Source organism: Carassius carassius, chromosome 27 (assembly GCF_963082965.1).
Source record: "Carassius carassius chromosome 27, fCarCar2.1, whole genome shotgun sequence".
Lineage (NCBI taxonomy): Eukaryota > Metazoa > Chordata > Actinopteri > Cypriniformes > Cyprinidae > Carassius > Carassius carassius.
In genome coordinates, this window is record NC_081781.1 from 24,940,309 (window position 1) to 24,966,464 (window position 26,156).

A 26,156-nucleotide genomic window follows, 5' to 3' on the forward strand; every position below is an offset into this window, starting at 1 on the left:
AATATGAAATATTGTAATAAGACCAAACCAGCAGTTATATCTTATTGAAACTTTTATTAAATTAAAAGTGCATATGTACCATAAATTAAACAATTAACAAAAGAAAATAAAGACCTCTAACACGAGCTTGCTCTATTCTTTTTTTATTCTATCAGTTTTCTTTTTATTTATTAAATTATTTAAAAGCCCTTGCTATGTGTACTGCGTAAAGCTAACTGAGAGTTGTTATAGCACTTGTATATCATTGCTCTTTTGTTGATTTTGATTGCTTCCACTGTCCCCATTTGAAAGACGCTTTTGATAAAAGCATAAACTAAATGACTAAATGTAAACGTAAATGATTAGCATGTTAAACTTCTGTGCTCAGGTTGACGTTTGAAGGTGATGTTATTCACAGTTGTCACAAAACAAAGGGCCTTAAACATATCCTATGAGCGGTGTTTAATGTAGCAGATCACTCCACTTTTGGGCCGTAGAGTTCCTGTGTCTTTAATATCGAAAGACTGTCCAGGAACCAGACTGAACTCAAATCTCTGAAGCAGTTTGGCAAGCACAACTTTTGCCTCCATCTGAATGTAGAAAGACAACAGACTAGTCAAGATCACAGCAAATATGGCACTTTGGAAACAAGCATCAATCAAACATTTAAAGGAATCCAAAACATGAGTCTGTGTGTTCTGAAAGTTTAAAAATTCTGAAGAAGAAAGGGAGGAGCAAATGTGTGTGTGTGTGTGTGTGTGTGTGTGTGGTGTGCTATATCACCTGTGAGAAGACCTGCCCCAGACAGGTTCGTGGACCAAGTGTAAATGGATAGTAGCAGTAATAAGGCCTTTCAGATAAGAAGACAATTAGAGATCAGCAGATTTCATGCCAAAATCTCACAACATAAGGGTGTGTTCATGTAGTACATATCATAATTACGACTGTAAAAAGAGCGCATGTCATAGTTCAACTTGTAATTACAACTTGTATACTCTGAACCCTGAAATACCACTTAAAAAACCCTCACACTATACAAACAGATATACAGCACAGTTTAATGTAGCTGGCAAAGAGTGAAAAAGGTGCACAGGGTTGTTGTATTATAGATTTGTCTAATGACTATATAAATTACACAGATTCATTTCTTTGCCACAGAAATGAATAATTTGGAAACAAAGGCTGTGGTTGGCATCTCAGAATTAAGATCATTATGCCATGAATGTGGCATAAATGCTGAAACAGAGTAAAATGAGACTGTGATAATGACTTACTTTGGGGCATTCACATCAAATCTCTCTGGATCAAACTTTAACGGATCTTTAAAATACTTCTCCATTCTTTGGGAGACATAAGAACTGAACTGTATGGGAAGAGACAAAAATTATTCAAAATACAAATTTAATCATATACAATGAAATAAGTAAAAATTCGCTGACAGAATTTATTGCTAATTTAAGATGTTATTAAACCTAATTTTGAAAATGTCATTTTCCTAAACAATTATTTTTTTTTCTCCAATCTAATTAACAAGAGCTGTACTTGTATTACTAGAAATAGCTGCCCTGGGCTGGTACAGTGACGGCTACAGAATGAACCAATACTCACAGTAACAGCACAGCCCCCTGGGATTTTCAGTCCATTTATAACCATGTCCTCATGGAGCCAACGACTGGTCCCTGGAGCAGTTGAGTACAGACGCAGTGTTTCCTTTAACACCTGAAGCATTGGGTAAAAAACCAAGACCATTTAAAAAATGGATACAAAATGTTTTGTGTTTGCAGCATGTAAAAGAACATCTCAGCAGACCCACCTGAGACAAGTAGGTGAATTTTCCAAGATCTTCATATGAAATGTCTCTTTTCGTCCCAAGGATTTCATCCACCTCTGCTTTAGCCCTGGGAAGGAAAGGATATTCAAACTAGAAACCATTGTAAAGCAAGACGGATGAAATAGGTCCACATTTCTAATATATATATGTATTTTTACCTTTTATATATTTCTGGATGTCTCCCTAATTCCATGATTGCAAATGAGAGCTGATTGGCTGTTGTCTCTTGCCCTGCAACAAAAACAAGCACTGTTTATAACTGCAGGGGTTTATGAACAATAATCAAATGTAGCCATAACTCACCAGCAATGAAGAAAGTCACAAAATTGTCCAACATCTGCTCATGATCTTTTGCACTATTAACGTTTTCCTCCTCTGAAGCAAAAAACAAAAACATCCTGCAAAACATCCTGCAAGCTTACAACATTCAACAAACAAAGCATTTATTTAACCAAGCTTCATAATTGGCTCATTTGGATCTGAGATGGCATGTGACATCATAGGGGCAAAAAAACTTGGTCATACACAATGCCTCCAGAGCAAAACATAGACGAATAGTCATCGTCTCACCATATGCCCCGCCTACTGGCATTCAGTTACTCAATGGCTGACACTTGTACAGTATACAGATGCAAGTTCTCTTTCTGACACAGTCCATGTGCTTGAGTCTGTTGGCAATCGGATAAACTGAAGAGTGAACGCAATTATACGATTACTGACAAGCCAGAAAGGACTCACCCCAAAACCTGGTCATTTCAAACAGAGGGCCAAAATGAGAGCTGTCATTTTGCCACATATACAGTCATGTGAAAGAGTTAGGACACCCTTTTGAATTCCATGGTTTTCCATATCAGGACATAATAAAATAATAATCTGGTCCTAGGACTTAAAATTTGGAAAAGAAATCCTGAGATGAACAACATGATATGACATATCACACTGTGTCATTATTTATTTAACAAAAATAAAGCAAATAAAGCAAAGGTGGAAAAGCCATGTGTGACAAAGTTAGGACACCCTATGATTCACTTGCCTGTGGATCCGCTTTTAGCAGCAGTAGATAGAAGTAAACACTTCTTTATCAGTCTCTCACATCGTTCTGGAGGAATTTTAGCCCGCTCTTTGAATGAGGTCTGGACTTTGACTGTCTTTTGCCACGGACCTGTGACAATAACATCTCTCTACTGAATGAGCTGAACACCTTCTTTGCTCGCTTTGAGCAACAAAACAGCACCACTGCACTGAAGACTCCACCTCCTCCCGGTGACCAGGTGATGACGCTGACCCTAGACAGTGTGAGGAGATCCTTCAGCAGGATCAATGCACGCAAAGCTCCGGGTCCTGACAACATCCCTGGGCGTGTACTGCGAGACTGTGCAGCAGAACTCACCGATGTCTTCACAGACATTTTCAACATCTCACTGAGTCAGGCTGTTGTTCCCACATGTTTCAAAACTACCACCATCATTCCAGTTCCGAAGAAGCCATCTCTATCCTGCTTCAATGACTACGGTCCTGTTGCACTTACTCCCATCCTCATGAAGTGGAACTGCTAGTAATGCACAACACATCAAGTCTGCCTTCCCTCCCTCCCTCCCTGGACCCCTTCCAGTTTGCATATCGGTCCAACCGGTCGACCGATGATGCCATCTCCACTACCATCCACTCAGCACTCACACATCTGGACAAAAAGGACTCAGGTCAGAATGCGGTTCATAGACTTCAGTTCAGCATTCAACACAATCATCCCTCAACAGCTCATTTACAAACTGGTTCATCTGGGGCTCAACACTTCAACTGGCTGTTGGACTTTCTGACTGGAAGACCAAAGGCATTACGGGTCGGCGGCAAAACATCCAGCACCATCACACTGAACACTGGAGCCCCCCAAGGATGTGTGCTGAGCCCCCTCCTCTTCACTCTGCCGACCCATGACTGCACACCGTCATACAACTCCAACCTCTTCATTAAGTTCGCGGATGACACGACTATGTTGGGTGTCATTAGCAACAAAGATGAGATAAACTACAAGACCGAGTCGAGCCACCTGGCCGGATGGTGCAGTGACAACAATCTCTCTCTGAACGTGGAGAAGACGAAGGAGATTGTTGTTGACTTCAGGAGAGCACACACTCAGCACGTTCCTCTGACCATCAACGGTGTGACTGTGGAGAGAGTGAGCAGCACCAAGTTCCTGGGTGTGCACATCACAGAGGACCTCTCCTGGACTGAAAACACAGCAGCACTGGCCAAGAAATCACAACAGCTTCTCTACTTCCTCCACAAACTGAGGAGAGCCAGAGCCCCGCCCCCCATCATGTGCACCTTCTACAGAGGCACCAACGAGAGCATCCTGACAAGCTGCATCACTGTGTGGTATGGCGCCTACAACGCGTCCTGCCGAAAGACTCTGCAACACATAGTGAGAGCAGCTGAGAAGATCAATGGTGTCTCTCTCCCCTCCCTCCAGCACATTTACGGAATCCGTCTCACTTGCAAAGCCCTCTGCATCGCAGGTGATCCCACTCACACAGCTTCTTCAGTCTGCTGCCATCAGGGAGGAGACTGCAGAGTCTCCAGGCCAGGATCAGCAGACTGAAGGACAGCTTCATCCATCAGACTGTCTCTTCTGCCCCAGGCACCACTGAACTATGACCCCCCCCCCAGATCCTTCCACAAATGAACATTTTGTACCATATGAGCTGCATAAAGACAACGTGTCACATTTTCTCCACAGGTCCAAACTTTTCAAAATGTTAAAGTGTGTTCTAAGAATCTGTTCCTTTCGATTGCTCTTAACTTGTATTTGAACTATAATTGTTTAACTGCTTTAAGTATTTTACAGATTTTTTTAACAATCGTTAGGTTTAAATGTAGCAGTATGGCATGATTAAATCGATAATTTTATTTTTAAAAGACATTTAATTAAATGATTAATTACAATTTTTAAATGTGCACAATTTTGCAGCCCATTTAATTACTGTCTGCACAAACTTAACTTTTAATGTCTCAGGTGTTTGAGAGCCACATACCTGCCGTTTTGAGGATTTGTGTGAGAATGTCTTTGGGAATATCTTCTCCATTTTCTATTGCTGTCTTCCTGTCTTGTATCCATTTCTCTCCCGTTTTACGCAGGAGTTCAACTGCATCCTTAATTTGTTGCACTGTCTTCCAATTCTTGGGGAAAAGCTGAGAAAAAAAAAAGATTATACAGCATAAACACTACTACTCTGGAGTATCTTCTGATAAATTATCTTACCGCAAAGAATGGGTCTCTGAGATAGAATACCATGCCCCTTAAACACAGCTCAACTGCTTTCTGGAAAGGGCTGTTAGTTTGCTTCAAAAAATTTAAATCAACCCCAAAAGCCACCTGCAGATGAAAACATACTCAGTATTGATTAACAGCTAATTCGACATTCCTTGCATTAGACCTTCCTTTTGAATAAGCAGGAACAAGAGTGAAACCTTGCAAATGACGTCGAGTGTGACACAGTTGACCAGATTAAGCATGATGACAGGTGTTTTATTGTCAGCTATTTCCTCCAGATGGTCCATTAGGCGCTCAGACATCTCATTAAAAGTGCCCATCAAGCTTCGTAAGTATCTGATGGATAAGACCGCATCAGTTGTGTTGCATCTCTATCTCATTTCAGTATATCAGAGATGTTCTTAACTCACGTGCTGCTGAAAGCTGGATCCATGATGCGACGTTGCCTGTACCAGACGTCATGGTCCGCAGCCGTTATTAGCCCAGTTCCCAAGAACCTGAGAAGAGTTTCTTTTAATACAGCTAAAGTTACACCATGACCTACCATGCAATTGTTTTATTTTTATGAATTAATCAGGATATCATATAATTAATTTGACATTTAGTTAATTCATCTGTAATTAAAGGATAGCCCTATTATGTATACCAGTGGTTCCCAACCTTTTTCAACTTGCGGCCCACACAACCAAACACATATGTTTGCGTAGCTCACTGCAAAAAAAATTATTGACCCCGCTATTGTTGTGTTATAACTTTGTACTCAGAAGCTAGATTGTTAACTGTATTTAAAGGTGTAACAAAATGTATAGACTTGGGGCAAAAAAATATAAATAAATAAATCCCGTGTCCAGGGACCATTTTTTCTTTTTTGTCATGCATTGTTCATAAAGCTCATTAATTGTATGAACCAAGATGGCGGCGCGTCCACACGCAGCGGCTTCTCTCTGTCCCGACAGAACGGTGTTTTCTTGTTTTTTGCCTTATGAGTCGCAGTGTTATTGAACGTCGTCGTCACGTCTACCTGTCTGTAAGCGCAAATACAGTCGCGAGTTTCTGCTCGATGTCAGCAGAACCGCATTTTTACAGTTAAACTCCGCGCACGCAGAACAGCTGCAGGATCTCGGTCTGCTAAGGAGGTCTTCACCATCACCGACCCCCACTACTGCATCTCGCCCACAGCTAAGGCGCCACAAGCGGTGTGAGAGGAAGCAGAAGAGGGGTAAACGTGGAGGTATCCGGGCTAGGCTAACGGCTAACCCACACAAGCCATCTATCCCCACCATCGTACTCGCTAACGTACGCTCGTTGGACAATAAACTGAACTACATTCGATTACTACGCTCAACTCAGAGGACTGTAAGAGACTGTTGTGTTTTTGTGTTCACAGAAACATGGCTTAGCAACAGCGTTCCATACTGCGCTATTCAGCTCGACCAGCTGACGTGCTATCGAGCGGACAGAGCTCTCGTCGCGGGAGGAAAAACCCGCGGCGGCGGGCTTTGTGTTTACATCAATGACGCGTGGTTCCGCGATACTGTTGTGATCAGCAAACACTGCTCATCCCTGGTGGAGTTTATGATAATTAAGTGCCGACCGTTCTATCTGCCAAGGGAATATACTGCTATACTGCTCATTTCGGTGTATATTCCCCCGTTCAACATCATCAGCAACAGGAACGACGCACTAAATGAACTGTACCAGCACATCAGTGAGCAGCAGACAGCACACCCCGATGCTTTCCTCATCATAGCTGGGGATTTCAACCATGCTGACCTAAAGAGTGTGTTTCCAAAAATACACCAACACATTAACTTTCCAACACGAGGTAATAACATTTTGGACTTTGTTTACTCCACACAGAGAGGAGCTTACAAAGCCCTCCCCCTCCCCCACCTCGGAGCCTCAGACCACATCAGTGTCATGCTAATGCCTGCATACAGACCAATCATTAAAAGCGCCAAACCAGTTTACAAACAGATTAAAGTGTGGCCATAAGGATCATCAGAGGATCTTCAAGACTGCTTCAACACAACTGACTGGGACATGTTTAAGCAGGCTGCCACATGCAATAACACCACTGACCTCCAGGAGTACTCAGAGACTGTCACTGCCTACATCAACAAGCGTATTGATGATGTAACGGTCACAAAAACCATCACTGGCCGGGCCAACCAGAAGCCATGGATGACAGGGGAGGTCTACAGACTCCTGAAGACACGGAACGCTGCCTTCAGAGCTGGAGATGAGGTGGGCCTGAGAACAGCTAGGGCCAACCTGTCCCATGGCATCAGAGAGGCTAAGAAACAGCACTCCAGGAGGATAGCTCATCAATTCAGCGACAGCAGAGACACTAGGAACCTGTGGCAGGGGATACAGACCATTACGGACTACAAGCCCCCACCACGGACCTGTGACAGCAACATCTCTCTACTGAACTAGCTGAACACCTTCTTCGCTCGCTTTGAGCAACAAAACAGCACCACTGCACAGAGGACTCCACCTCCTCCCGGCGACCAGGTGTTGACGCTGACCTCAGACAGCGTGAGGAGATCCTTCAGTAGGATCAATGAACGCAAAGCTCCGGGTCCTGACAACATCCCAGGGCGTGTACTGAAAGACTGTGCAGCAGAACTCACTGATGTCTTCACAGACATTTTCAACATCTCACTGAGTCAGGCTGTTGTTCCCACTTGCTTCAAAACTACAACCATCATTCCAGTTCCGAAGAAGCCATCTCCATCCTGCTTCAATGACTACCGTCCTGTTGCACTTACCCCCATCCCCATGAAGTGCTTTGAACGGCTAGTCATGCACCACATCAAGTCTGCCCTCCCCCCCTCCCTGGACCCCTTCCAGTTTGCATATCGGTCCAACCAGTCGACCGATGATGCCATCGCCACTACCCTCCACTCAGCACTCACACATCTGGACAAAAAGGACTCATATGTCAGAATGCTGTTCATAGACTTCAGTTCAGCATTCAACACAATCATCCCTCAACAGCTCATTTACAAACTGATTCAGCTGGGGCTCAACACTTCGCTGTGCAACTGGCTGTCGGACATTCTGACTGGAAGACCTCAGGCAGTACGGGTCGGCAGCAACACATCCAGCACCATCACACTGAACACTGGAGCCCCCCAAGGATGTGTGCTGAGCCCCCTCCTCTTTACTCTGCTGACCCATGACTGCCCACCTTCACACAACTCCAACCTCTTTATTAAGTTTGCAGATGACACGACTGATGTGGGTCTTGTAAGGGGAACAGGTCAATTTAGCTCAAAGGGAATCATTTAAGATTTTAAAGGGAATTTGAACAGAATCACTGTTTCATGGCTGATCACTGAGATGCCCTGCGATTCACTGAACGAGCCATTTAACATCAAATCTGCGCTGGATATTAACATCCAAACTATAGTGAAAACACTATCAATTAGCACAGTAACAAGATCGGCAGTTTAAGACATTAACTTGTAAGCACAAAACACAAGATACTTCTCTTTTCAATATGAATAAGGCTTTATTAGATTAATCTAAGACCTATAAACTAATCTAACACACAAACGCACGCACTCACACATTCACACAAGTTGCAGGAAGATCGAAAGTTAGGGAAAGATGAGTTTAAGAGAATGGAAATGTGGAATCCCAAGTTTACAGCAATACGTGAAATTGCATAGACATGAACAACCATCAATCACGTAATTAGCCCTCGCATTGAGTTCCTCAATGAGGTTAAAATTATATTAGATACACCAGTAAAGGTCACAGTCTGGAGGTTACTTGCGTCTCCTGTGAAAAGGGAGTCCCCTTTGTTGTCGTTGAAAGGGGATTTTCGATGTCGCTGATTGGCTGGAAGTTCAGTAGTCGCTGAAGTGACGTCTTGGGAAGCCCTGGTTGGGCGTTGGCTGAAGACAGAGTTGTGTGCGGGTTGAAGTTGAAACTCGACGTTACAAAACTTAACTCAGAACACGAAACTCTCAAACGGAAAAAGAAAAGAAGTAAAGTTTGACGAGACTAGGATGTGTTTCTTCTCATCGTGGCTAAGTAGCAGCAGGCTTGCAGGCTGAAGCACGCTGGAACCGCGCTCAAAGAACAGTGATGACAAACAGCATGGCTAAAAGCTAAAGCTAAGAAGCAAAGCTAAAAGCAAACTAAAAGCAGGCATGACTAATAGCAGAAGCATAGCTAGAGACTAAAAGCAAGATTTTATGGTGTCCTAAGTATTTAAACTGGCCTGTTGGCCACACCTCAAATGTTGTCTTGACCAATCAGATATTGTCTTGGCTCGGGGTATCATAAATCATACGTTTATCTTACCAAGCATGTGGTCCGAATTTTCCCGCTCTTGCAGGGTATAATTTTGGACATGATTCCTATAACCAGAATATGATACATTTGACAAATAATTGATTGTCAGGACTATTTCAAGCAAGCAGATTCGATTACATAGATACTAGACATGATTATGTATCCTTAAGCTATCCCATAGTTATTAAAAGACATACACAATAAGTGATTATAACATGATAGTCAAATGTGTGGGTTACATATAAATGAATATGGAGTTAAGCGATGGACTGATATTCATTTAGAAGTCATTTTGGAGTTCATTTTGGTCCATATACATGTAGAAAAGACAGTTTCTTTGCCATTCTCTTGGCAAAGATTTCTGTGGAGACCAGAGGTTCAAAGCCCCTTCCCCTTTAGGAATTTCAGTCTGGTTCTGCTGGGTGGGGGAAGTCAAAAGATTTTGTTTAGTACTTTCATGGGTTTACACATGATGTCCGGCGTTGCTTATCAATTACGAACAACAAATTTGACAAATCTCTTCTCCGAATTGAAATTGTCAATAATTGTTCTAGTGGTGTTAATGTTGAAAGCTGTTCTGTGAAAGCTTTGGTTGGTTGGTTATCTTGCTTGGGACTTGTGGCACAGAATGTTTTATGACTTCCTGTTGCCTTACTGAGGAATTCAGCTCGTGTTTCAGCCACAGCCCTGATCGACTCTTTAATTTGTCTTGTTCGAGTCATTTCTGCTACAGTCTCATTAGCAACAAAGATGAGACAAACTACAGGAGTAAGGTGAGCCACCTGGCCAAATGGTGCAGTGACACCAATCTCTCTCTGAACGTGGAGAAGACAAAGGAGATTGTTGTTGACTTCAGGAGAGCACACACTCAGCACGTTCCTCTGACCATCAACGGTGTGACTGTGGAGAGAGGGAGCAGCACCAAGTTCCTGGGTGTGCACATCACAGAGGACATCTCCTGGACTGAATACACCGCAGCACTGGCCAAGAAATCACAACAGCGTCTCTACCTCCTCCTCAAACTGAGGAGAGCCAGAGCCCCGGTCCCCATCATGTACACCTTCTACAGAGGCACAATCGAGAGCAACCTGATGAGCTGCATCACTGTGTGGTATGGCGCCTGCAACGCGTCCTGCCGAAAGACTCTGCAACGCATAGTGAGAGCAGTGGAGAAGATCAATGGTGTATCTCTCCCCTCCCTCCAGGACATTTATGGAACCCGTCTCACCCGCAAAGCCCTCTGCATCACAGGTGATCCCACTCACCCATCACACAGCTTCTTCAGTCTGCTGCCATCAGGGAGGAGACTGCGGAGTGTCCAGGCCAGGACCAGCAGACTGAAGGACAGCTTCATCCACCAGGCTGTCAGGAAGCTGAACTTCCTCCCGAACTTGCCCCCCCTCCCGTCTTCTGCCCCAGGCACCACTGAACTATGACCCCCCCACACTAATTATATGATGGCATGCACTAATCACTTTGTGCAGCATTGGTCTGCTCACTACCTCATTCAGCATGGAACTGACGTCATTCCACTACCTCATCAGTCAGTTAAATAAAATAACTGCTCTTGAGCCCTTCGTCACTTGTCACTTTAATCAGACTTAATATGGGAATTTTAATAAGGGATTTTTTTGCACTAAAAATCTTTTATCTGCACTGTTGTTCACTTCATTGATTTGCACTATATCTGTCATTTGCCTTGCGCTGCTTTATTTAACTTTATTTTTAATTTTACTATATGCCTTTTTTTTACATTCCCTTATTGTATAGTTGTATCTACATTTTATATTTGATCTAGATTTTTAGGCTTTAATGTTAATTTTATCTGTATGCACCGGGGTCTGAGAGTAACGCAATTTCGATTCTCTGTATGTATGTACTGTACATGTGGAAATTGACAATAAAGCAGACTTGAACTTGAACTTGTAGCGGTGCCTCAGGTGTTGAAATAGATTTGTTATACATTATACAGGTTCACACATACTCCGTTTGCAGTGAGTATACAGTATGTGTAAGCGGTGCAGAAGCAGCAGCGAGAGCGTGTTATTGCAACGCGAAATAATGGACAAGCGCGAATCTCTCTTTTCGCATGCAGATTTCCTTTGCTCTGTCACAAAACCAGACGCATGTGCTTCAGATACACGCTGCTCTCACCCGGAGAGAGTGTACGCACTTAAAATGTGTCTCCTCTCACTCAAACTGCGTTCTGTGCACTCACAACTCTCTCTAAGCTCATGTGCTAGATATTCATTGTTTTCGCACTTTTTTATTTCTAGCCTTTTACCGCGTGCAGTGTGAACGCTCTGATCCGTTAACATGGGCTTGGAAAAAAGGCGCATCACAGACAGTGTGTGTGGCTTATGGCATATCGCCAGTCTGTTCTGTTCTCGCGCTAGGCGTGTTGCATTCTGATTTGATCAGACAGCATACTGCGGGAGGTCATGGCCGCGGAAAATCGTGCTATAAAGCGATTTAGAAATCGCGCACGCTCAAATCATTATTTTATGACGATTTCGATTAATCACACAGCCTTAGAATGGACTGGAAATTAACAGAAACTATCTCGGTCTAGCACCGCTCAGCAAAACGGGAACCAGATCCAGGCAGATTTCGGCAGCAGGTAGACATTCAGCAGAGCAGTAGTCAGGAGAGAACATGTTGACAGCCATTTAGGTTGACCGTGTTGACAGCCATTTATGCATGTTTGAATTTGTTGTTCTGTAGCATATGCAGCAAAAATATCTAAGATAAATTCGTGGTTTATTCTTAAACTCGAATACTCGAGCTCGAATAGTGGAAGCATAGTAACAGTTTAATATTTATTTTTTTGTCATTTATATGAAATGATATTATTATGTTATGACTTAGACATTTTTACATATTAACAATATTATTATTTATTTTAATAGTAATTGGCAATAATCGGCAATACCACCGGCCCACAGGTTGAAAACCACTGATGTATACAGTATGACTGCATCCAAAATCACACACATGATCCTGACTATATAGTAGTAAACAGAACATATCATATAGAACATACAGCACATTTTAGCAGTCATAAAATAATTACTTAATCAAAAGAGGCCCAAACTGGGGCCCAGGTCAGGAAGCAGACAAACTGGCTAAACCGACCGTCTGCTAGCTGCCTCACGTCACAGAGGTCAGTTAATTCTCAGCACATAGAAACTCTTTAACCTAGATATCACACTATAGAGACTGTGTCTGTTCCCCGAACTAGAAAATACAGAAAGCGTCCAAACCAAGTCAAGAGTAACAATTTAATAGAGGTTCAACAAACAAAAAACAGATGCAATACGGATAAACAAATGATAAAGATTGGCTTATTGAATATCAGATCCCTTTCTACGAAAACTCTTTTTTTTAAATAATATGACCACTGATCATAATCTAGATGTGCTCTGTTTGACAGAAACCTGGCTAAAACCTGATGATTACATTATTTTAAATGAGTCCACCCCCCAAGATTACTGTTATAAACATGAGCAGTGTCCAAAAGGCAAAGGGGGAGGTGTTGCTTCAATTTATAACAATGTTTTCAGGATTTTTTAGAGGGCAGGCTTCAAGTATAACTCATTTGAAGTAATGGTGCTTCATATAACATTATCCAGAGAAACAAATGTTATGTCCCCTGTAATGTTTGTACTGGCTACTGTATACAGACCACCAGGGCACCATACAGACTTTATTAAAGAGTTTGGTGATTTTACATCCGAGTTAGTTCTGGCTGCAGATAAAGTTTTAATAGTTGGTGATTTTAATATCCATGTTGATAATGAAAAAGATGCACTGGGATTAGCATCTATAGACATTCTGAACTCTATTGGGGTTAGACAACATGTTTCAGGACCTACTCATTGTCGAAATCATACTCTAGATTTAATACTGTCACATGAAATTGATGTTGATTGTGTTGAAATTATGCAGCCAAGTGATGATATCTCAGATCATTATTTAGTTTTGTTATTTACTTCATATAACCAAAATTGTAAATTCTACTTCTTGTTACAAGTATGGTAGAACCATCACTTCTACCACAAAAGACTGCTTTTTAAGTTATCTTCCTGATGTATCCGAATTCCTTAGTATATCCAAAACCTCAGAACAACTTAATGATGTAACAGAAACTATGGACTCTTTCTTTTCTAGCATTTTTAATACAGTTGCTCCTTTAAGCTTAAGGAAGGTTAAGGAAACTAGTATGACACCATGGTATAATGAGCATACTCGCACCCTAAAGAGAGCAGCCCGAAAGATGGAGTGCAGCTGGAGGAAAACAAAACTAGAGGTATTTCTTATTGCTTGGCAGGAAACTAACCTATCCTACCGAAAAGCATTAAAAACTGCTAGATCCGATTACTTTTCTTCTCTTTTAGAAGAAAACAAACATAACCCCAGGTATTTATTCAATACAGTGGCTAAATTAACGAAAAATAAAGCCTCAACAAGTGTTGACATTTCCCAACATCACAGCAGTAATGACTTTATGAACTAATTTACTTCTAAAATCGATACTATTAGAGATAAAATTGTAACCATTCAGTCGTCAGCTACAGTATCGCATCAGACAGTGCACAATAGACCCCCTGAGGAACAGTTCCACTCATTCTCTACTATAGGAGAGGAAGAATTGTATAAACTTGTTAAATCATCTAAACCAACAACATGTATGTTAGACCCTATACCAGGGATAGGCAACTCCGGTCCTGGAGAGCCACTATCCTGCAGAGTTTAGCTCCAACCCTGATTAAACACACCTAAACAAGGCAATCAGTGATTCGGGATTACTAGATAGATACAGGCAGGTGAGTTTTTATGAGGGCTGAAGCTAAACTGCAGGATAGTGGCCCTCCAGGACCGGAGTTGCCCTATACCATCTAAGCTCCTTAAAAGAGGGGCTTCCAGAAGTCATAGAGCCTCTTCTGACTATTATTAATTCCTTTTTGTCATTAGGATATGTCCCCAAAACCTTCAATCTGGCTGTTATTAAGCCTCTCATCAAAAAACCACAACTTGACCCCAAAAAACTAGTTAATTATAGACCAATCTCGAATCTCCCTTTTCTGTCCTAGATACTAGAAAAGGTGGTATCCTCACAATCATATTCCTTCTCAGAGAAAAATGGTATCTGTGAGGATATCCAGTCAGGATCTAGACCGTATCATAGTACTGAGACTGTCACGGTTCATGAATTCACTGTCTCTCTCTCGTCTAGTGTGCTGTTGTGTGTGTCTGTGGGCGTGGTCACTGATCAGCGGTGATCAGTAGCTGATTGTTTGTTCCCTTTATAAGTTCAGTAACCAGTGTCTCATGTTGTCAGATCGTTGTGCTTCCCGGTGTGTTTCCTGTACCTGTTCCTGTGTCTGTTCGTTGTATTGGATTCCCCGTGTCGTCGTCGTGTTCATTCCTGGATTCTATGCTCTGCACTGAATCACCGAGCACCGTCACGAGGGTTTACTGCACTGGACCAGAGTACCATTCACAAGGGATAATTACTGGACTGAGCACCTTCACCAGTTGTCCACCGAGGTCCCTGCGTCACAGTTTCTACCCTGCGTTGTGTCCGCCCGTCTGTTCTGCTGTGCAGATAGCCGTCTTTGTTCAGTGTTTCTGACCATTGTGCTGAGTACTAATAAAGAGCGTTTTTGCATTTACATCCTGTTTCTGTCTTACGCAACAGAACGATCTGAACTCATTATGGATGTAGCAGGCGCTACGACTTGGGACGAGTTCGCGGCTCGAAGCATCGCAAGAATGGACACCCAAGAAGAGAGCATCTCTATCACGGGACGGGCGGTCCAAGTGCTTGTGACGCAGGTGTCCGAGCTCACCCAACAACTACAACAGCTAAGAGTTCCCACTGCGCCGCCCACGCCGCCCGTTCAGCCCTTTCCACCAGAGCCGTGGCTGCGGCGAGAACCGAGACTGCCTACACCGGATGGGTATGCAGGTGAACCAGAGTTTTGCAGAGCATTTTTGACCCAATGTTCTATGCATTTTTCACTATGCACTACGAGTGGATGCTCGGCTGAGCAGAATGGGTTGCTTCCAACAGAACCATCCGTTTCGCGGCACGGAGACCCTGCGCTCTGACAACCTGGATACGGTCAGTCCCATTTGCGATCCTGAGCCCATGCAGGTGGGTAGAGCTCGGTTTTCCCGGGAGGAGAGAGAACGGCGGAGGTCCCAAGGACTGTGTTTATACTGCGGGAAGGCGGGCCACTTCATCCACTCATGCCCATTAAAAGATAGAGCCCGGTAGTAACTATGAGGCTACTATCGGGTGGGATCTCCGCCGAGAAGACCTCATCCTCCCCATCATCATCTACTCTCCTTCCGGTAAGACTAAGGTGAGCAACCAACACACGCGACATCAAGGCTTTACTGGATTCGGGGGCAGAAGGTAATTTTATGGACTCAGGACTGGCTCACCGTCTTCACATTCCTATCACCCCTCTCACGTACAAGATTTCTGTCAATGCTCTTAATGGACAACAGCTTCCCAACATTTCACACGCTACTGAACCCATCACTCTCATCACGTCTGGCAACCACACTGAGACAATAACATTCCTCCTCATGAACTCACCTCTTGCACCCATCGTACTCGGTCATCCTTGGTTCACACAGCATAATCCCAGAGTCGATTGGGGGCACAATTCTGTATCTATGTGGAGTAATACGTGTCATGAGTCATGTCTAGTGTCTGCGTGTTCGTTATATTCACAAGTTATATTCACTTTCTGTTCCAGAGAGGGAGGCTATGGAGAAATATATTTCTGATTCTCTAACATCCAAATTCATTAGACCTTCCTCATCTCCAGCGGGGGCGGGGTTCTTTTTTGTAGGGAAGAAGGATGGGTCTCTGCGACCGTGCATTGATTACTGAGGGTTGAACAACATCACGGTAAAGAATACTTATCCTTTACCGTTGATGTCTTCAGCCTTCGAGCGATTACAGGGAGCATCCATCTTCACAAAATTGGATTTACGTAACACTTATCATTTGGTTCGCATAAGGAAGGGTGATGAATGGAAGACCGCGTTTAATACCCCTAGGGGGCACTTTGAATACTTGGTTATGCCTTTCGAGCTGTCCAACTCCCCAGCGGTCTTCCAGGCACTCGTCAATGACGTGCTGAGAGATATGGTTGACCAATTCATATATGTCTACCTGGATGACATATTGATCTTTTCGTCTTCTCTCCAGGAACACGTTCAGCACGTAAGACGAGTGCTTCAGAGGTTGCTAGAGAATGGGCTTTTTGTCAAGGCGGAGAAATGCGTTTTTCATGCACAGTCTGTTCCTTTTCTAGGGTACATCATCTCGTCTGAGGGAATGCGTATGGATCCTGACAAGGTTAAGGCTGTGATAGATTGGCCAAGTCCAGATTCCCGTAAGGCCCTACAGAGGTTTCTGGGGTTTGGCAATTTTTATCTGCGTTTTATTCGCAACTTCAGCCAACTAGCAGGCCTTTGACTGCCTTGACCTCCCCCAGAATGACGTTCAGGTGGTCTGATACAGTGGAAGCTGTATTTGCCAAACTTAAGAGCCGCTTCGTTTCGGCTCCCATCCTCGTTGCCCCTGATCCATCACGTCAGTTCGGGATGGAGGTCGACGCGTCAGAGGTGGGGGTAGGAGCAGTTCTTTCCCAACGTTCTTCCACAGACGACAAGATGCATCATTGCGCGTAACTATGACATTGGTAACACAGAATTGTTGGCGGTCAAGTTAGCACTGGAGGAATGGCATCACTGGTTAGAAGGGTCAGGGGTACCTTTTATCGTTTGGACCGATCACAAGAACCTAGAAATTAGAACCGCTAAAAGACTCAACTCTAGGCAGGCTCGGTGGGCACTTTTTTTCTGACGTTTTGACTTTTCTCTTTCGTACCGCCTGGGTTCCAAAAACATCAAACCCGATTCTTTATCTCGTATTTTTGTCCATTCCGAATGCCCATCTACTCCCGAGTGTATTTTACCCGAGACATTAGTGGTCTCCACTCTCAGATGGGAGGTCGAATCGAAGGTCATGAAGGCCTTAGAAGGGGTAACGCCTCCGCCCGATTGCCCACCGAACCATTTGTTTGTGCCAGAGGAGTATCGGTCTGACGTCATTCAGTGGGGTCATTGTTCCAGTATAGCATGTCATCCAGGAGTAAATTGCACCAGTTTTTTGGTGAAGCAACGATTCTGGTTACCATTAATGGCTCGCGACATTCGCAGTATTGTTTTGATTTGCTCGGTTTGTGCCACTGGCAAGACTTCCAATCGACCCCCGGATGGGTTACTCCAACCGCTGTCAGTCCCTTCGAGACCCTGGTCCCACATTGCGCTAGATTTTATTACCACCCTCCCACCCTCCCAGGGCAAGACGGTTGTTTGACTGTCGTGGACCGGTTCTCGAAGGTGGCTCATTTTTCAACCAAGATCTGGAGAGAGTGTTGCGATGTTTGGTTTCCAAGAATCCTTCCTCCTGGAGCCAACAACTTTCTATGGTGGAGTATGCCCACAATTCATTACCAGTGTCATCCACGGGCCTTACTCAGTTTGAATGTAGTTTAGGTTACCAGACACCAGTTTTTGCTAGTACGGAATCCGAAGTCGCGGTCCCCTCCGCTCACGGCTTCGTCCAGAGGTGTCACCACACTTGGACTAGAGCCCGTGAGACTCTTCTCCAAGTGGGGGCGCGCACCAAGGCTAAGGCCGATCGCCACCGGTCAAAGCCTCCCGTATACATCGTTGGTCAAAAAGTGTGGCTTTCAACCAAGAACATTCCTCTCCGCTCCGTTTCTAATAAACTTGCTCCCAAATTCATCAGCACGTTTCCTGTCACCAAGATCATTAGTCCGGTGGCAGTCCGACTCAAACTTCCTCCTGCATACAGGAAAATCCATCCCGCCTTCCATGCGTCAAAGATTAAACCTGTGTTTTGGGCACGCATTAATCCGCCAGTCCCGGTCACAATTGTTTGTTCCCTTTATAAGTTCAGTAAAGAGTGTCTCATGTTGTCAGATCGTTGTGCTTCCCGGTGTGTTTCCTGTACCTGTTCCTGTGTCTGTTCGTTGAATTGGATTCCCTGTGTCGTCGTCGTGTTCATTCCTGGATTCTATGCTCTGCACTGAATCACCGAGCACCATCACGAGGGTTTACTGCACTGGACCAGAGTACTATTCACAAGGGATCATCACAGGACTGAGCACCTTCACCAGTTGTCCACCGAGGTCCCTGCGTCACAGTTTCCACCCTGCGTTGTGTCCGCCCGTCTGTTCTGCTGTGCAGACAGCCGTCTTTGTTCAGTGTTTCTGACCATTGTGCTGAGTACTAATAAAGAGTGTTATTGCATTTACATCCTGTTTCTGTCTTACGTAACAGAGACTGCTCTCCTTAGAGTTACAAATGACCTGCTCTTATCATCTGATCGTGGTTGTATCTCTATTAGTTCTATTGGATCTTAGTGCTGCGTTTGACACAATTGACCACAACATTCTTTTGCATAGACTTGAAAACTTTGTTGGCATTAATGTACGTGCATTAGCATGGTGTAAATCTACTTATATGACCACCATCAAATCGTAGCAGTGAATGACGAGGTATCATATCGATCACAAGTGCAGTATGGAGTACCTCAGGGCTCAGTACTAAGCCCGCTACTCTTTACGCTTTATATGTTACCCTTGGGAGATATCATCAGGAAACATGGTGTTAGCTTTCACTGTTATGCTGATGATACTCAGCTCTATATTTCTTTGCGGCCCAGTGAAAAACACCAATTTGAAAGACGAATGGAATGCATAGTCGATATAAAAAACTGGATGATGAGTAATTTCTTACTGCTAAATTCTGGAAAAAACAGATGTGTTAATTATAGGACCTAAAAACTCTGCATGTAATAACCTAGAACACTCTCTAAGACTTGATGGCTGCTCTGTCAACTCTTCGTCATCAGTTAGGAACCTAGGTGTGCTATTTGATAGCAATCTTTCCTTAGAAAGCCACGTTTCTAGCATTTGTAAAACTGCATTTGTCAAACTGGCTCCCTATCAAACATCGTATAGATTTTAAAATATTGCTTATTACTTATAAAGCCCTGAATGGTTTAGCACCTCAGTATTTGAATGAGCTCCTGTTACATTATAATCCTCCACATCCGCTACATTCTCAAAACTCAGGCAATTTGATAACACCTAGAATATCAAAATCAACTGCGGGCGGCAGATCCTTTTCCTATTTGGTGCCTAAACTCTTGAATAACCTACCTAACATTGTTCGGGAGGCAGACACACTCTTGCAGTTTAAATCTAGATTAAAGGTCCATCTCTTTAACCTGGCTTACACATAACATACTAATATGCTTTTAATATCCAAATCCGTTAAAGGATTTTTTAGGCTGCATTAATTAGGTAAACCGGAACTGGGAACACTTCCCATAACACCCGACGTACTTGCTACATCATTAGAAGAATGGCATCTACGCCAATATTAGTCTGTTTCTCTCTTATTCTGAGGTCACCGTAGCCACCAGATCCAGTCTGTATCCAGATCAGAGGGTCACTGCAGTCACCCGGATCCAGTACGTATTCAGACCAGATGGTGGATCAGCACCAAGAAAGGACCTCTACATCCCTAAAAGACTGCGGAGACCAGGACAACTAGAGCCCCAGATACAGATCCCCTGTAAAGACCTTGTCTCAGATGACCACCAGGACAAGACCACAGGAAACAGATGATTCTTCTGCACAATCTGACTTTGCTGCAGCCTGGAATTGAACTGCTGGTTTCGTCTGGTCAGAGGAGAACTGGCCCCCCAACTGAGCTTGGTTTCTCACAAGGTTTTTTCTCCATTTTGTCAGCGATGGAGTTTTGGTTCCTTGCCGCTGTCGCCTCTGGCTTGCTTAGTTGAGGTCACTTCATCTACAGCGATATCGTTGACTTGATTGCAAATAAATGCACAGACACTATTTAAACTGAACAGAGATGACATCACTGAATTTAATGATGAACTGCCTTTGTCATTTTGCATTATTGACACACTGTTTTCCTAATGAATGTTGTTCAGTTGCTTTGACACAATGTATTTTGTTTAAAGCGCTATATAAATAAAGGTGAATTGACTTGACATTCAGAGATTCTGCAACCTAGAAACTAATGAAAACATATCATTGTTCGCTTCACTGTGACAATAATATTTCTTTAAATTCATCACACTCTGTAAAACAAATGTTCAAGGTGGTTTACCATTTGTTAATGGAGATGATGATTTTGCAATTGTCTTAATTAATGCTTAATTTGCTATAAACAGATGTACTGTAACCTAAGTAGTAATAATACTTTTGCTTAAGTACAAATATGTAACCCTGTGATTAATGCTATATGGAAAATGTATTGTGTAACTTCACTAACATTAAGAAAACTGCTTATTTGCATGAATGATTTAGAGTAGAAACACTTATGTATTAGATATAGTTTTTATGATAAATGGACAATATAGTAGTTAAGGTGTATTTTACAGACGGTTAAGAGGAAAAAGAAGAGGAAAATGGCTAAAGCGATGCGACGTAAACAACTAAAAAAGCCTCAGCAGAGGAGTTAGCAGCACTCCAGGTGATGACATCAGAAGAGCCAGCATTCGACGTCTATGTATAAAAGACTGAGAGAGAGACTCGACAGATGGATACTGAATAGCGCAGTATCCCTCGATGACCTGATACCAGCTGATTATACCTTGATTTTGTAACTTTACTATTGTACTTTGATATAACTGTTGTTAACTTTAATAAAACTTATATTATATTGTCGACAAGTTATTGTCTACAAGAGTAGTAATTTAAGAGCCGTAAGCAAGAACTGACCACAGGGAAGTCTGCTGAGCAAATTGTAAGTACTTTTGGAATGCTTATAGTTTTGTCCAGAGTCGACTTTCCTTACCTACCTGAGAATAATAATATATATATATATATATCATGATACAGACTGAACTTTGGATGATTGCAAAATTCACTTTAGCTTATGTTTGTGTTCTCCTGCATGTGTATGCATGTGAATGGAAGTCAGTGGAATAAAAATCTCATAGCACCCCTTTTGATTTACTAAATGCATCTACATAGACTACACCTTGCAATGCCATTACATATCCAAAACAAATTAAAGCTTACCTTTTTCCAAACAAGTTAAAGAGGCGTTTGTAGACAAAGGGATCTTTGAGATACTTAGGTGACATAAGGATTGTCTACAATAACACAACAGATTATTATTATTATTATTATTATTTTTTTGTCATTGATTTATTTTTAGATTTTTTTGGGCTTCTGATTCTGAAATTAAATGAAATTAAATGAAATTAGACATTTACCTTTGTAGCCTCAGGGCAATGAACTGCGATCACCACTTGGTGAAAACTGTTCATTCTGTAGACAGGGCCATATTCTTCTCCCCTTGAAAAAAGAACACTCTATCAAATTCCCTTTATGGGATTAAAAGTATCCCTACATCTATATAGTTTCTATCTGAAGTGAGGAAATTCCATAACAACATTTTATTATAATGCAATAAATGAATATTTTGATGAACTTCTGAAAAAGAAAAGAAAATCAGAAGTTAAATTTTACAGCAGTTCCTCATAAGCTTACTGTACATGCCAGAAAAGTTTAATATTTCTATCTTAAGCAAAATCACTAGACGAGATATGATAACCCACTGTTGTGTAATAGTGACACGTTTTGTAGGTGCAAAGTCAAATCAACAACACACCGACACAAAAAATGGGGGAAAAAGTGCAATCTTACCATTTAACAAACAAGTCATGTATAAGGCTGTCTGACTTCATTGCTCTAGCAAAAGTTGATATATGTCCCAGCAGAAAACTGTCAGGATATCAGTTTTCATGTTAATTTTTCTGAGATTGTGTTTTATTGCAAAATAAATGTATGTAGTTGTATCAAACATAGTATAAAGTATAAACAGTATAAGTATAAAGAGTATAAACAAGTAGTTAAAGTTTATTACCTGTCTCTTGGCGGTCCAGGTAAATGATCATATTTCTGGTGAACATAATAAACATACAGACAATATGCAAGAAATGCAGCAAAAACAGCAGCAAGCAGGTAAAACATAATATATGAGACCCAGTCTAAGATCATGATGGTGCTGTAGAGTAGCTCAATGTAGAGTGTATGTCTGACTCTAGAAACTATGTATTTCCGGGTGTCTGGACATTGTTTTTGGACGATAGAGGGCAGTCTTCTTCCGTTCCTACATTCTATAACATAGGAATAAAATAAGACAATGGGTTTTTATAAAGGTATTGACTTTTTATCCTTATTATTATTTTTATTTGACCCTCTAACTCTAGCACTTTCTATTCTAATTATATTCTTTAAAAATAATAATTTCCCCCTATAAGATTTCCTCCCCATTCATTTTCCAACTGCTAACTTACTAAATGTAAATGTAATCTCAACACCAACTTTCCCTAAATCCTGGATTTCATTAAACAGCTGGGCGAGAAGTAACAGCTGTTTGGTTTTCTTTTACATTTGCATGTCTTACTATCAGACACGATTAATCTATTCGATTTAAAGGCTGTTTATATGCATATTCACTATTTATGAGAAGCATACATTCAATTAAATTCAATTCAAGTTTATTTGTAAATCAAGTTTATTTTCTTTACAGAAAATTAAGTTTCTACAATATTTAGTGTAGCTTATCAGTGGTGACTGTCAGTTTATGTACAAATGGCAGAAATGTACAGAAAAATCAATTAAAGGCATAATCAAACAGACAATGAACACTATTAACAGCAATTATTATATGATGCAATCAAACTTATAACTAAATTTGTTAGTTCTGTTTGTTGATTCAGGGTTAGCATCATCTGAGGTCCTCTGAGGGGTTGGCATCATTTCTTCTCAGGTGTTCTGGATCCAGACTGGAGCTTGTTTACATCCTGATTACATCCCGTGGCAAAACAGAGAAACAAATAAAGACATAATTAGCGTAGCTACTGTTCCAACCAAGTAAAATTAATTATTTTAACCCAAGCTAAAGAATAATAATGCGCATTTGAAGTTGAAGAAGCCCATCAGGAGGCCGGTTAGATGACTTACCACTGGCGCAAACTGAGCAAGCCAAAACAAAATCGTGGAAGTCACGAGCCATAAGACTATTTTCTCAGGTAAAATACACTCGGGAGTCACCGGGCGGGCGGAAGGATCAAAAAGACGTGACAAAGAATCGGGTTTGACATATTTGGAACCCGGGTGGTACGACATATTAAAATCAAAACGACCGAAAAAAAGTGCCCTCCGAGCCTGCCTGGAATTGAGTCTTTTGGCAGTTCTAATGTACTCTAAATTCTTGTGATCGGTCCAAACAATGAAAGGTACCCCTGACCCTTCCAACCAGTGATGCCACTCTTCTAAAGCTAATTTGACCGCCAACAATTCTCTGTTACCAATGTCATAATTGCGTTCAGCAGGAGATAAACGATGAGAGAAAAACGCGCAGGGATGCATCTTATCGTCCGAGGCAGCATGTTGGGAAAGAACTGCTCCTACCCCCACCTCTGACGCGTTGACCTCCACCACGAACTGCCGTGTGGGATCAGGGGCTTCAAAGATGGGAGCCGAAACGAAGTGGCTCTTGAGGTTGGTAATTGCAGTCTCGGCTGCATCCGACCACCTGAACGGAGTACTAGGGGAGGTCAAGGCCGTCAGAGGTGAGACTAGTTGGCTGAAATTACGAATGAAACGTCGATAAAAATTGGCGAACCCCAGAAACCGCTGTAGGGCCTTACTGGAATCTGGAGATGGCCAATCTATCACAGCCTTAACTTTGTCAGGATCCATACGTATTCTCTCGGACGAGACGATATACCCTAGGAAGGGGACAGACTGTGCATGGAATACGTATTTCTCCGCCTTGACAAAAAGCCCATTTTCGAGTAATCTCTGGAGCACTCATCTGACGTGTTGAACATGTTCCTGGAGAGATGAAGAAAAAATCAGTATGTCATCCAGGTAAACATATATAAACTGATCTACCATGTCTCTCAACACGTCATTAACGAATGCTTGGAAAACCCCTGGCGAGTTGGAGAGCCCGAACGGCATCACCAAATGCCCTCTAGGGGTGTTAAAGGCGGTTTTCCATTCATCCCCCTTCCTGATGCAGACCAAATGATAAGCGTTACGTAAATCCAATTTTGTGAATACGGATGCTCCCTGTAACCTCTCGAAAGCTGAAGACATCAACGGTAACGCATAGGTGTTCTTTATCGTGATGTTGTTCAGCTCTCGGTAGTCAATACAAGGTTGCAGAGAAACATCCTTCTTACCCACAAAAAAGAGTCCTGCCCCCGCTGGAGAAGAGGAAGGGCGGATGAACCTCGATGCCAAGGTATCAGAAATGTATTTCTCCATGGCCTCCCTCTCCGGAATAGAAAGAAAGTAAAGCTTGCCTTTAGGCGGAGACTTACCTGGCACTAAATCTATAGCACAGTCGTAGGGACGATGCGGAGGAAGAGAAGCAGCACGGGACTTACTGAACACCTCCTTCAGGTCCAAGTACTCTGTATGCACTTTTGATAACACCATGGTCTCTTTCTGAAAGACAGAAACAGGCACAACAGGACAAGCAGATACCAGACAGAAACCAGACAAGACAACTTTCACTCCACAAGGTGACCCTTTTGGAACCCCAATCCACTCGTGGATTATGTTTGATTAACCAGGGGTGACCTAAAACAATGGGAGCTACAGAGGAGTCCATGAGGTAAAAGGATATGGTTTCACTGTGGTTGCCTGAGGTGAGCAGAGTTATGGGTTCAGTGCAGTGGGTGACGTGTGGCAGTTCCTGGCCATTGAGTGTGGTGACATGGATGGGATGAGACACAGGAAGGACTGGAAGGTTCAAGTGACGTGCAAGGAAAGAGTCAATGAAATTACCTTCGGCCCCAGAGTCCAGAAGGGCGTGACAGTCGTGAGTGTGGTTCTCCCACCGCAGTTTCACCGGAAGGAGAGTCAATGATGTGGTTGAGGACTTCCCGGCGGAGATCCCACCCGATTGTAGCCTCAAACTTACTACCGGGCTGGCTCTTTTTACCGGGCAGGAATGGATGGAATGCTCCGAGCCACCACAATATAAGCATAGTCCTTGGGACCTCCGCCGCTCTCTCTCCCTCCGGGAAAACCGAGTTCTACCCACCTGCATGGGTTCGTGATCATAGACGGGACCGACCATGTTCTCGACTCGAGCGGCCCCTTTCCGGAGAGACGTAATGGCGTGTAGCACTGACTTGTCTACCCAGGCAGTTAATCCGAGCTTCCACCCGGAGTGCCAGGTTGATTAGGCCGTTGACTGTTGGGGGCAGCTCGAGGAGGTAGATCTCCTTCTGAACACGGTCGGCCAGCCCATGCAGGAATTGATCCCACTGCGCCGCCTCGTTCCATTGGCACGCGGGTGCGGAACTGAATGGAATAGTCCGCCACTGATGATTTTCCCTGTTTGAGGTCCGAGAGCTGGTGAGCGGCCTCCCTGCCGGCCGCGGCTCAATCGAACACCTGTTTCATCTCTTCGGAGAGGGCGTGGAACGAGGCGCAACACAGATTTTGATTGTCCCCACTGCCGTCCCCCATAAGGCGGCTCTGCCAGAGAGTAGGGTAAGAGCAAACGCAACCGTGGACTCCTCTGTCGCGAAGGTGCGGGCTGTAATGCAAAATGCATGGAACATTTGTTAAGGAA

The 26,156-nt window shown here is 43.0% G+C and overlaps 1 protein-coding gene across 2 annotated transcripts; it reads right to left on the bottom strand.

Annotated features, from left to right (window-relative positions):
- Positions 1 to 41: 41 nt before the first annotated feature.
- Positions 42 to 22,589, bottom strand: LOC132107073 (cholesterol 24-hydroxylase-like). 2 transcript variants are annotated; one of them, XR_009424221.1, is made up of 16 exons: positions 22,419 to 22,589; positions 22,199 to 22,276; positions 21,766 to 21,847; positions 21,569 to 21,642; positions 5,492 to 5,578; positions 5,279 to 5,417; positions 5,070 to 5,183; positions 4,843 to 4,999; positions 2,114 to 2,185; positions 1,969 to 2,041; positions 1,793 to 1,877; positions 1,588 to 1,698; positions 1,254 to 1,342; positions 763 to 829; positions 203 to 569; positions 42 to 159 (listed from the first exon to the last, which is right to left on the bottom strand). XR_009424221.1 is itself a non-coding variant. In XM_059513233.1 (15 exons), exons 1-15 carry the CDS (start codon positions 22,550 to 22,552, stop codon positions 429 to 431), a joined length of 1,503 nt encoding a protein of 500 aa, XP_059369216.1. In that variant the 5' UTR covers positions 22,553 to 22,589; the 3' UTR covers positions 42 to 428. The 2 variants fall into 2 exon arrangements, 1 of the variants encoding a protein (XP_059369216.1); XM_059513233.1 differs by having other exon boundaries at positions 42 to 569.
- Positions 22,590 to 26,156: the final 3,567 nt, after the last annotated feature.

What these genes read in the sequence shown, in the direction of transcription:
- LOC132107073 (XM_059513233.1), bottom strand. Translation starts at nt 22,552, where the DNA reads ATGATCTTAGACTGGGTCTCATATATTATGTTTTACCTGCTTGCTGCT. An exon ending in TTTAACTTGTTTGGAAAAAG is followed by an intron (nt 5,579 to 21,568) that starts GTAAGCTTTAAT and finishes AACTCTTCTCAG; the next exon opens with GTTCTTGGGAACTGGGCTAA. An exon ending in TGGGGCAGGTCTTCTCACAG is followed by an intron (nt 570 to 762) that starts GTGATATAGCAC and finishes TTCTACATTCAG; the next exon opens with ATGGAGGCAAAAGTTGTGCT.